The sequence below is a fragment of the Dendroctonus ponderosae genome, unplaced genomic scaffold, assembly GCF_020466585.1.
Source record: "Dendroctonus ponderosae isolate FM_Combo_2020 unplaced genomic scaffold, Dpon_F_20191213v2 Dpon_F_20191213_1, whole genome shotgun sequence".
NCBI classification, from domain to species: domain Eukaryota; kingdom Metazoa; phylum Arthropoda; class Insecta; order Coleoptera; family Curculionidae; genus Dendroctonus; species Dendroctonus ponderosae.
In genome coordinates this window covers 30,509,216-30,522,724 of record NW_026017110.1, presented here as the reverse complement: position 1 = coordinate 30,522,724, position 13,509 = coordinate 30,509,216, and the positions used below count along the sequence as shown (strand labels likewise).

At 33.5% G+C, this 13,509-nt stretch overlaps 1 protein-coding gene and 1 long non-coding RNA gene across 2 annotated transcripts in view; one reads left to right on the top strand and one right to left on the bottom strand.

The window, feature by feature from the left end:
* LOC109541883 (ubiquitin-conjugating enzyme E2-17 kDa) overlaps positions 1-11,247 on the bottom strand; it is a 12,967-nt gene extending 1,720 nt beyond the window's left edge. The window contains exons 1-2 of the mRNA XM_048669158.1: positions 10,953-11,247; positions 759-1,044 (exon numbers count right to left, since the gene is read on the bottom strand). Of these exons, the coding sequence (XP_048525115.1) occupies positions 759-1,044; positions 10,953-10,996 (330 nt within the window). The 5' untranslated portion in view covers positions 10,997-11,247. The remainder of the gene's footprint in view (positions 1-758; positions 1,045-10,952) is intronic.
* Positions 8,639-12,660, top strand: LOC109541888. The gene is made up of 3 exons (XR_007282153.1): positions 8,639-8,724; positions 9,308-12,042; positions 12,111-12,660. It is a non-coding gene; the product is annotated as an uncharacterized LOC109541888 (long non-coding RNA).
* Positions 12,661-13,509: the final 849 nt, after the last annotated feature.

Genomic DNA, 13,509 nt, shown 5'->3' with positions numbered 1-13,509 from the left:
GAGTGTCTATATGAAAAACGGTAAAGCCAATTAATACATTTGGACTTAGTCTTAGGAATAGTTTGATAATCTGTGATTTGCACTCGTCCAAAAATCGGAACGGCAACTGAAACGTGTATGACATGTGTGGCTTCCCGTTTCCGATCACGCACCGATCCGATTAATTGGTCATCGACGGAAGGTTCTCTGATCGGAGTCGGATCGGATAGATCTGTCCGGCCTTAACACGTTACTCTAGAAGAAACGAACTGGCGTGGAGAAAACTCGAATAACTCGGCCACGTGATGAGGCACTATATTTCTTAGTAAAGCTACTTTCTTACTAACTTTCTTAGTAAAGAGAAAATAGAAATCTTCCGAGCTGCGGTAAACAGAGAGATTAGAACCATACTAATATGACTGCTAACGTTCGATGTTCGCCCAAGGTACCTAAAGAAGAAGATGAATGGAATTCAGAATTCTCAACGGCATTTAAAAAGTTTCAATCCTGAGATATACGTTCGATCCAGTGTTGATAGCAGTATGAGCGAAATTGGACCTGCTAATCCGATTCGAGACTTCAGACCCGCTCTAAGATAACGGGGAGAAAATAAAAATTATGATTGTCGATCGTTCTAACACACTGCAGCTGACTGACGCCTTTTTAGAGGTTTTATACTGAGAAATTTACAGTAGGTATTTTCGGAAGTTCAGTACGATTTTCAATTTCCGATTCAATTATTTCTCATTGCTTTTACATGTTGAAGTTTAACTACTTACTTGAATTGAAGTTAAAATAGCTGATACATCATATGTGGGACTCCACCTATTTTGTAAAATATCTAAACATATACCGCCGTCTGCATAAACATTGGGGTGAAACATGTGACTAACGAAGCGAACTGTTGGCGGTTTATTGGGATATTCTTCTGTAAATTCGATCGTTAATTTGAACGTTCCGTCCTCGAATGGAGTGTCATGTGGGCCGAATATTACAGCATTCCATATCATAATGTTGTTGTCCGTAGGTGCTCCACTAACTCCGGTAGGCGGGTCTTCTTGCAGACTGCAAAAAACCAAATTATTATTTTGTTATGAAGATCAGTCAATCATATAAAGGTTTTATCTAATTTGCTATTGCCATTTTCATATATGTCGGCCTGTCTTGCCTTATATTGATGTTTCAAAATATCAGTATGTAGTGGATTCCATTTCATTGCAATAGATGTCCCAAAACAGTTGTTATTATCAGCCATAATCAATAACGCCGCTTTGTTGTTCATTCATCAGAATTAAACTATAGATCATCCAACTGTCTTAGTCAGTTAGTTGGAATGGCAGTAATAGCTGTCAACAGCTTGAGATAACAAACATATTCGAAATACAAATATTTATATATCAAGTATATCGTATTGATCTTGCTTATGCTTCTACCATGAAAGTAATTCTCTACATTTTTATTGCTAGATTTAAGTGCGAATGCTCATCCCCAAGTTATAATAGTTGAGATAAAACTTTATTCGACTGGTATTTTGTTCTTAAGATGGACGCCAGTAAACATTGCCATTTGACTCATAGAGCGGGACTTCTCGTGCTCTATTTTCATATTGGCACTTGAGCGCGCAATTTTATTTTAACAAAACGGATTGTTGGTGTTGGGTTTCCTTCAGCCATTTTATTTTTGTTTTAGTTTATAAATAAGATTAAGTTTAGAGGGTAAAAAGACAAATAATGTGCATAAAAAAATTCTGCATTTAAGTAATTGACCAACATCATTGAAACACCAATCACCATACAGAACATAATCAGACAACCTAAAAGTGCCCAAACAACTCTTCTTTTTGAATTAATTAATAAAAATCACATGAAACTTGATCAGAACTCATACAGGAAAAAAATTCACTAACTTCTACAACACCGTTAGTCATCAACTTGATTCATTCACTCGCTATTGAACAAGAAGAGGATAAGCCGATTTAAATAGAAACGATTTTTGATGCAACATTTGGGTTCCACTTTTCACTAATTTTACAAGAAAATTTAAGATTTAAAAAAAGTTCTGTATGTTCTAAAATGTAAAAGACAATCACCAGATATGATATTTTTTCAGTTGTGTACGCGCGATATAAATTTTGCTCAAGTGTCTAGTACATTTATTTTTGAAAATATCGAAAACTGTTATTACAAAAAACTGATCAGAACTAAAAACTACTATCAAATATGCATGCGTCCTGCTATTAAACAAATGTCCTAATTTTGTCTAGAATAACAATGCAAATGTATGTATAGTTACGTTCAAATTTTAACTTGTGAGAATTTGGTTAATAGTTTCTCTACGGAACGGAAATGTTATCACGTTTGTAATAAATTAAAAATATACATTTTTGCTATCGGTAGGTAATTTGATGAAAATTTGCACAAAAAATGTTTAACTAGTAGGAAGTAATTACATATTTGAACGTAGTTCTTAGTTGTAATCAATCTTTTTTAATAACAATTTTCTAAATTGTCTGACATAAAGATACGTTTCCCTGTGTAAAATGAATATTTTCTGAAAAACCGCGTTTACGACTGAAAGTTTAATACCTGATGATCGTATTTTAGATATGTAAAACTTTTTTTAAAATCTTCTTTCGTAAAATTAATAATAAAAATTTCCCATATATTGCCAACTGAAGTGGACTTTATTATCTTTCTCACTAATAGTATATTTCAACTGATACTTTTAATGTTCATGCGTTTATTAGTCGGTTGAAAAATATGCAAGACATGAGATGTTGATTTTTGTAGGAACATTTGTTCGCATATTCTCTGAATATGTCCGAAAATAATACTTAAACACTTATACATAAACATGAGTTGTATACAAGGTTAAAGTTTAAATGTATTTAAAAATATGCATACAATTTAGGATATTTATATAATCTCTATTTATTTAACTCACACTCTATCTAGGACATGATTGTATTCATTAAACTGCTAACCTTTTTACTTCTTTGTAGCTCTATTTTTCATACGTTTGAAGTTATTCTATAATATTGTACACGCATTCGAACTGGTTTCAAGAAAAGGAAAGTATTAATGTTAAAGTACTGCACTTCGTTTTAAAATCATCCGTCTAATAATGCTAACTACTCAGTGAAGTCTTATACTTAAAGTATATAATTACTTGAAACATATTCTTGAATATACAATTTTTGTTCTCAACCCGACTGGTAAATACCGTAACCATCTTTTCTAATCATTTCAATGCAAGTTTCTACTTGTTTTGTCCCATTTGCAGTAATCAATTCTTCCTTGCGTTTGCTTTACTTGTGGTAAGTTAAATGTCTCTAGGAATGGATTTAAATGAGTATGATACAGCTAAAATTGTCGTCATGTTGGAAGAAGAACGTGAGGTTGTACCGATGTTGAATGTTCATCACACCGAAATTTTCAGATGTGTTTGGCGGTTAAGAGAAACTGGTTGCCATGCTAGACGACCAGAACCAGAACGAATAAGACCGACAAACCAAATAGACGATTACAAACATTAAGAATTCTCTCTCAAGAAGAAATAATACAACCTCGTCCAAAACAGTGAAAAGACTTAATAGATCCGGATTGACTACAAAACATCCCAAAAAATGTCCTCGTGGCCGTGATTGGAGTTTGGATAGTTGGACACGTTTTGTTAGCTGATAAAATCTGATCTTAACATTTTTCGATCGGAGAGTTTTCATCAAGACAAGACGAGGTGAAAGATACACAAGCGATGATAAAGATACATCCAATATCGGTATCCAACTAGCTTTCCGTGGTGTTTTGGGACCGCATTTCTTTGGATGCACGTACGCGGTGGAGGTATATCCAAGATATTTTGCAACATCTCATACCTCTTGCACCTCACATAAGCGACAAGCTTTAATTTATGGATGATAATGGCAGATGGCAAACGCTCCGATCGTAGTGCAATAATCTGAATAAAGTTGGGGTAGATTTAAGTGTGGCCAGCGCGCTGTCCTAGCCTGAACCTGATAGAATATGTATGTAATCAGGTTAAATGACGTATTTGACGACGGAATCCGTCTCCTGGGAACTTGGCTGAGCTGGGAACCGCGGCTTCGGAAGAATGGCTCAACACACCTAAGAATTAATCACATAGCTTATTCATTGACATGGAAGTTATTCGAGCTAGAGCCAGCAATGCACGATATTAAAATGATTAAGAAGGAAACTTCCGTTTAATTTAAAATTTTGTTATTCGTAAATTTTTATCAAAAATCTGGTTAACTAGTAATATGTACTTCATTTAATTTGAAATAAAGTGTTCTGTCTTTTCTGACCATCAATGTATACTTATTTTTATTGTCAAATACATTCGACTGTTTGCGGTTGGATAGTAAAACCTTCCAAGTGCTTTGTACATGTCGAATATTTCTTTCTATCAGTTATTTTGGCATTGGAAGTTTGTGGGCCCTACTTTCTGCGCCCAGGTTATATGAATGCCAATATCGCAAGAACGAGAAGGAGGAGAAGAGGCTTGTATTGGGCGAAACAAGCTATTAGTTTATTTCAGAGTGACAACAATTTCTGACGATTGCTTTGGTTTAACTATTAAACACAACTATATCTTGAGAACGAACTGTTCAAACTTAGAAACGCAGAGAATTATTTGAAAATTTACGCTTAAGACAATTATAGTTTACACTGGGGAAATGACAAAGTGTTTTCCTCAACAGCCAGAGAAATCTTATAAAAGAAATATATCTGATTATACAGAATGTCGCAATAAGGATGCTAAGCGGTAATTATGTGTTGTGGAGTGATCGGAAAAAAATTGATAACAAACTTGAAGAAAATAATTTGCTGGAAATTATTTTGAAATTTCTCAGATGACCACTTGATGGCGTAATTGCAAACGGAATTTTAAAAAGTCGATTTTGTACAGAAATTGTTCCGAGAAGTGAAACATCTAGTAAGTTTAGTCAAAAAACCATAAAAAACCGTACTACTTTCCGTATGAACTTTTTTCCTAACTTGTCAAATGAAGGATGGGGGAAGAGTCAACCGCTCAATTGAAAGAAACCTGTAACTCCGAGACGGCTTGACCGATTTCAAAGTTTTTACTATCAATTGAAAGGGCAATAGAAACTCGACAATATGTGATATAAAAATAATCCTAATCCTTTTAGAAAAGAAAAAAATAATCTTTTCCGTTGTTAAAAAAAAATAGTTTGTTTTCATTTTTCACAAAAATTCCAATCAAGTTATTTTACACGCATTCGAAGGCACAGGACAAAATAAACCAAACTGCAAAAACCGCATCTCAAAATAATTTCTGGATTCGATTTAATACTTAAAAATAAAAAAGGTTGTCTAATTCAAATAATTAAACTAGAAATTGTCCCTATAAGCGAAACATCTAGTAAGTTTGGAAATAGCGGGAAAAATAAAACGAACCACAAAAATCCCAATTCAAAATTACGTATTTCAAGAATTGATTTAAATGCATTTTTTTCAACAAAACAACTGAAAATACTCATCTTAAAAACGAGAAAAAAAAGTTTACCTAAAATAAACATTAAGATAATAAATGTTCAAAATGTTTTGCGTCATTCGTCACAGACATATCTATCCTGCGGTTAGTGCCAAATACAGCACATTCAATTTCGGCTTGTGGAATGCTATGGATGGCATTTGTGATACGACCTATCATATTTGCCCGAGTTGTGGGAACAGTTTTGTAAACTATATCTTTTAATCTTCACCAAAGATAAAAATCCGACAGAGTTAGATCTGGAGATCTTGCTGGCCATGGGAATAAACTAGCTCTTCCTATCCAGCGGTTGGAAAAAGTTCTATCTAAATGGTCGCGTACATTTCTTGAATAGTGAGCAGGACATCCATCTTGCTGAAACCACATGGTTCTTCTTGTCTCCAGTGGGACATTTTCTAACAGTCCATTAAGTTCATTTGTTAAAAAACTTACATAATTATCTCCATTAAGATACTCGTTGAAAACAAAAGGACCTATTATTTTGCTTTCAACAATGCCACACCGTACATTCATTTTCCACCTATTTTGACGATCAACTCGTCTCAACCAGTCGATATTCTCGGTTGACCAATAATTCGCATTATGTAAGTTCACTGATCCAGTATTGCAAAAAGTGGCTTCATCAGTCAACAACATGCGCGATAAAAACTTATTATTTTCTGTGTACATTTGCTTTAACCAGTTACAAAAATTTAATCGTGCATTATAATCCATATAGGAAAGTGCTTGATGCAAAGAAACGTGATATGGATGAAACTTATTGTCAGCTAAGATGCGACGAATGGTGTCTTTTGTTACTCCAAGGTATAAAGAAATTTGTCTTGTACTTAACTGCGGATTGACTTGTGCATAAGCTAAAACATTAATAACGTTTGGTCAGTCCTTGCCCTTTTTCTTCGTACGGCGTGGACACTACCAGTTTCACAAAACCGTTTTGTTAGCCGCTGAATTGTTCGTCTCTCAAAAAATCGTCTACGTATGTATTAGCATACTCTCGTTCTGTCAAACATGCATTTTCAAAAGATTGAAAATAAATTTTAAACATATTGTAAGTTTCAGAATTGGAGAAATTAATTTTAGAGTGTAACTTAATGACAAATAATAATACAAAATGTCAAATAATGTAAAATATGATTTGTTCTTTTTTTTTTATCCAAAGCCTACTTTAATTCTTTGAATTCGGCAACCCTTATTATTTTCAAGAATTAAATCGGTTCCAGAAACTATTTTGAGATGCGGTTTGGTTCATTTTTCCTGTGCTTTCAAATGCGTGTAAAATAACTTGATAGAAGCATTTGAAATTTTTGTGAAAAATGAAAACAAAAAATTTTTTTCGAACAGCGGATTTTTCGAAAATTATTAAGATTGTTTTTATATCACATATTGTCGAGTTTTTATTGCCCTTTCAATTGATAGCAAAAACTTTGAAATCGGTCAAGCCGTTTCGGAGTTACAGGTTTCTTTGAATTAAGCGGTTTGACTTTCTCCTCTTCTCTATTTGGCACGTTAAGGAAAAACTTCATAAAGAAAGTACATAGTACGGTTTTTATGGTCTTTTGACTAAACTTACTAGATGTTTCACATATTTCTGTATAAAGTCGACTTTTTAAAATACCGTTTGCAATTACGCCATCTAGTAGTCATCTGAGAAATTTCAAAATAATTTCCAGCAAATTATTTTCTTCAAGTTTGTTAACAATTTTTTTTTATCACTACAACACATACTTTCCGAGATACAGCCGCTTACCATCCTTATTGCGACAACCTGTATGTATGTCTGAATATGTCAGCTATCTTATAGTTAAGAGTCAGTTTGGATTTGTTAAGGGTAGAGGAACAAAGGATGCACTAAATCATATAACAAATATAATTTATACTAAACTAATAACTTTAATTAATAATAAAGTAAGGCAATTGCTGTAGCATTTTTGAATCTGACCAAAGCATTTGACACGGTGAATCATAAAATGTTATTGGACAAACCATATAATTATGGAATTAAGGGGATTGCACATAAACTAATTAAAAGTTACTTGACTAACAGAAACCAAAGAGTAAAACTTAGAGGTGCAATAAGTAAATATGAAGATGTAAACACAGGTGTCCCGCAAGGAGCAATATTAGGACCTGTACTCTTTATACTATAAGGCAGTGATCTATTGAAACGTATGCCTAATGACATAATTATATTATATGCGGATGATACAGCTGTTATATCAACAGATGACCTAGAGAAAGGTTGAAATCAAGATGAATAACTTCTTAGAGAAAATCTCCGATTGGCTACCATTGAACAAGCTTTTTTTAAACATTAAAAAAAACGGTCTATATAACATTTGGAAACTATATAACAGCGTTCCAATATGTAGGTACTACATGTCAAATAGAGGGAAATATTTTAAAGAAAGTAGAATACTGCAAATATTTGGGAATAGTTTTTGAATTGAACATGAGATCGAAACAGCACATAGAAAATGTAATAAATAAAACAAAATATGTACTTAATATTTGTCTTTTAAATATTACATTTATCAACAGGGGGGTTTATGGAAGTACAGACTCTAAGGGTGGTATACTATGCATTCTTTCACAGCATTATGAGCTATGGAATTATAGCGTGGGGTGGAGCGTATTCAAACAACTCAAACTTATTATAAAGTTTACAAAATAGGATATTAACATAATAAATAAAAACAATTTCATGAATGATGCCAATCCTTTGAACATAAGACAACTTTTTGCATATGAATCACTAGAATTCCATTACAATGACTTAAAAAATAAATTTCTGCCATCGGTTAAAATTCTGATTTATTTTCATGACTGCGTGTACTTGTTATGATATTCTTATCTTTCCTGGATCTCAGTCAAAGTGTGAAGTAATCGTTTACTTTCATTTCGGCGAGACAACAGCGCCATCATCAGATTTAGAGTTTACACAAACTCATGATTGGTAAAAATAACCGTTCTTTTAGGTCTTTGCCTTCTTGAAACCTTAAATTTGTCTGTAATTGTTTTACCAATCATGAGTTTGTGTAAACTGTAAATCTGATGATGGCGCTGTTGTCTCGCCGAAACGTAATCAAATAAACGATGTTCAAAATTTTAACTTCACACTTTGACTGAGACCCAGGAAAGATAAGAATATTATAATCAGTTAGAATAACAAGAAAAAAACCAATACAGATTGCACAAAGAAGTAGAACGGTAAGCATAAGGAATAACTATATTAGGGCCATTAGCATATTTAATGAGCTTCCGCACGAACTTAAAATATTAAAAAATGATGTAACAACGAAAAGTAAATTAAAGGAATGGACCAGGCTGAATGTGTAGTCTAATAAACTCTTCCGTAAACAGTGTGCAAATTTGAAATTAAGTTTAATTTTAAGTTAGTTATAGTTAGTAGTAAGTTCTTCCAGTCCTGCCAACAGGTACCTACGTGTACCTCTGCGAGATTTTACGATTAATTGCATATGTAATTTACTAATGTAAAATTTTACTGGTTCAATAAGGTTAAATTAATCCTCATCAGAGTTGTCCTGACTTTGATGAGGTTGGTTGTTTTGATAAAATAATTTCAAATTTCGTTAGAAACCTCAGTGTTGGTTTCCAAAAGCTTTGTGTTTGGTACCAAGAAAATGACCAACATTCCTATAAACATCTTCTTATGGTAATTGATCGCATTACATGTAAAATTGTGAAATGGCTAAAGTACTAATTGCTGCCTGGCCTGTTGAAACGATGTGCAAACTACTCATCTCTTGTTAACTAGAATTGTTTTTCTCAGATGCTGAATGTCACACCCTGTTCATCGTTCCCATTATACTATGAGAAGTACTCCTGAACAATCTTGTTCCTGATCCTTAATCTCGAACACATGATATGTTAACAGTGATAATGACCTTGAAGGCTAGTCTGATTTCAGGTTCAAAACCAATTTAATTAATTGTTTTGTGGTCTCTAATGGGTGGTAATAAAAATAGTTTAGTTGCTTTTGGGGTGGTTCATTTAGCAAACATTTCCAAGAGTTGCATATTGTTTAAGAAGCTATTATGTGGATCTTTTGACGGTGTAGTAAGAAGTCTATTGTGTGATCTAATTTGAGGTGTGCTAAAAATCGTTTGTTTCGTAGTTTATGTGATAATAATCGATTATGAGTGTGTTTTTCAGCTTGACATGTTTATGTTTAATAGTGGATGGAACGTTATCTCTATTCTAGTTTTCAACGCTAAGACTGGTTTCATTATTGTTCTTAAATCAACATTTACAGCCAAATTAATTAGCGTAGGTATTGTAAAGCATCTTCGGCCCTATCCTGTCTATAAAGGACATTTCTGCATTAAGAAATCTACTCTAGACACACAGAATAAATTATGCTCACGACACTAACTACTGACAAAATATGTGAAATGCACAGAGCTTCTTTACCTCGGTAAGTAACTGGCATAAGCACATAAATATCAAATATTACCATTTAGAACAAGATTAACACCAATAACGAGGTACGATTATCTGAAGCTAAAAACTAAAAAGCATAATATTTGCAGAAAGTCAAGACCCTAGGAATTCGGTCGAGCATATGGACGGCTCAGAACATAATTAGGTGGTAGTAAATATCTTGAATTCTGCTCGTCATTGTACACGGGTCATCGGCAAAGTAGCACAAGTTGCTAATTTTGAATAGGTCGCATTATTATGTGGGGCAGTAGAAAGGTGATGCAATGACGAATTAATTTGTGGTTCAGATAAGAACAATAAGATTAATTTAAAAAATGTGTTATGATAAAGTTATATAGAATCACTGTAAATATTTAAAGTATTACCTATATAGCCTTGTAAATTTACATTTGAAAACGCAACACGGCTTAGATACTCATACTCATTTTTGATTAATAAGAAATACCTACTACATTTATAACAGTTATTGAATATCAATTAGTTTAATTTAACACGTAAGACGTATGTACCTACAAAGCATTGAGATGGTAGTATATTGGATTGATCAGATACGTAATTTATATTCCAATATCATTATGGTTTCAGTAGCTTCAATCTTGCTTCTGATGAAATTGTTAAAATAACAATGATTATAGTTGTATCGAGGGTTGTATGCATAAATTGTTGATCAATCCCTTCGTGTCATGCCAAAATACAATGTACTTGGTTATCTATAAAAAATCTGCAATATCGAGGTCAAACACTGGCAATAATTTTGTATTTGTTCTTATTTGGGACAAGCAGCTTTAGAGGCCATCCAAAGGCCACAGTGACAAAAAAACAACACCCCAATTGGACTGAAATAGCCCTCTTTAAGGTTTAGCCTAGATTTAAACATGTTAAATCAGATGGTATTTAATGCGTTTTATAGCGGGACATTTTTTTGGTAACAAAGTAAAATCAATTCTGCGAAGGAAACGACATGAAGTACTTACCGTTTAAAATCCCTCATCAGTCGGCGACGTGCTGGTGTGGACATGTTGCTTCTTTTTTAACAGATGAATTAATTTGATAAACTATCTATAATTGTTATAACAGCGCTAATAATCTAATAAACACAACAAATTTATTCTATTTTTATATTAATGGATGCCTGAATCACACAATAGAACTTGTACTTGAATGACATATGAAATAGACAACCAGGGCCTGTTCACTCTCGTGTAATGACAGTTCTGTGTTAATATAGTTTACTCAGACCATGAGCGCGCTGTTATCGCGCCTCTCAGCTGATCTCAGCTGATCGAAGAAGTTATTTTCAGGCTTGCCAGGTCTACCGTTTTTACGGTGGGTCTCCCATTTTCATGAGAGCTGCTGCTCTACCGCTAAGCCATAAGGACCTACTGCTAAACGTTACGTTAAACACTTTAAATATAACTATTATATATTACACTATTTGTCAACAAACCAGCTACATTGCACTGCGATTGGCGATTGGATTACCTGTTTTTTTTCATTTTTCGTTTCCTAAAGCACGCCTCGGAACTACGCTAACACACTCTTGGCTGAAGACCACTTAAAAAGTTCGAAACGCTCAAATTTACAAACATTCAATTATTTCCCGTTTTGTTTTTAAATCTATTTTATAACTATCTATCTAATCTATGTTTTTTATGTCTATTCTACCGCATTCGTAGTCGCTACCTGGCAACACTGGTCATGTTGTGAAAATTTTAACCATATTTTTCCAATAACAAAACAAAATGGTTACTTAAGTGATTCTAATTTGCTTCACAGGAATTCACAATGCACAGATGTTTCGTCGGCTTTTATATTTGGTGCTTTTTACAACCTTGTCTTTTTCATTATCGGTTTTCCATTAGCGATAGGAAATATTTCTTCGATCGATCATATTTGATGGTCATACTCGGGAGTCATAGATAAAGACAAGCCCGGAGTATAGATTATGAGTGAAGTATGTCAGTGCTTATTTTAACAAATATCTTAAATGGAACATAAGTGTGGATGTTATTGTTAATAAGGCAAAAAGGCACTTTTTGCCTTATTAACTTACTTACTTTTAAGGTAAGTATGAAGAATTTAGTGGGTGCTACTAAATGCAGCCACCCTTCTGATTATATTTCCGGTTTTAGATGCATCTCATTTAGATTTCGAAGCAGCCTTCTTGAAACCAGTTAACCAAAAAACGCTCAACCAATAAGCTGAATGTAGTTTAATGCGGAGGCCTTTATATTTGCCTGCTTTACAGGAGATCCACCCCTAGAGCAGCATTCTTGGCTGCGGCTATGGTGAAGTTGGAGCAGAAAAGGAAAGTTGCAGCTGTAAAAACTATGGATATTAAAATTTGAAGATGAAAATCCGGTTTGCCGAAATGTTCTTTGTTACACGTATGTACCAATGCTCTTATTTATATGAGCATCTAATTTATTTAAAGATAAATAGGTAGCACCTTTTAAGAAAGGTTATCGTTAACTGATGATTATGTTGTCATCATCAATTGTAATTGCAATTGAACTGCTATAAAGATGTTCAGCCGATTATTGATACCTTGCTTTATAACGATGACAAATGTCCGCCAAAAACCATTATTAAATAACGATTTTATTTATTATAACTTATATTTTCCAATGTGTAATGTATGTAACAAGTGTACAAAATATCAATACGTATTTATCCAATTGCTTTGCCAGTGTATTTTTATCCCATAACCCTAAAAAGTCTAAGCTAAAATTGAATATGGCGCTAAATTGAAAGCTAGGTGTCTCAGACCGCAAGAGCGCTGCCAGCGGTCCTAAAAGAGTGAGGGGTCTAAATAGTATGTAGTCTGTGTAGACAACTGTAAAGTAATTTGCAACTATTTAGCATGAAATGTTCCTAAAAGCGGACAGGCGTATGTTTTTATTTTTACCGTTGGCTAACTTGGGCCCCGACATCTTAAACAAAGAAAGATAGTTATTTGTTGCCAGTTTTAAGTTCTACTTTTTACTATTATTATTATTTCATATGAAGTTAAAAATTAGTTAAAAAATCATCATATTTAGTAAACCTTTATATACAAAATTAAGTGTTCACCATTAGTACATTATCTTGTTATTAGCGGATATAAAGCGTTCTGGTATAAATGACAAAGACAAAGTTGCAATTTTTACCTTGCTTGTGATCATTGACATACTACAGGGTGATTCAAAATTGGCATCATTCCCCTGGAGGTGTTGTCTGGTGCTGTTATGAGTACAGAAAAAATAGTAAAAGCATATAATTGTAATTAAAAACTGAGAAATTTGCAAAAAACTATATTAGAAATACGGCAGCAATGATTTTCAAGGTAATCTGCCTAATTAATATTGCGCAAATACCTTCTTCTTCTTCTTCTTCTTTGGGTTTTTTTTTGGCACAACCAACTAGGGGTATTTTGCCAGCTCGTCACGTAAGAGGTCCAGTAAGCGGGCTTGTGCCCCTGATCCTCTAAAGTCTTACTCACTAACAGTAATATTATAGTGTTTTTTTTTTTTCTTTTTCTTTTTTTTTTTA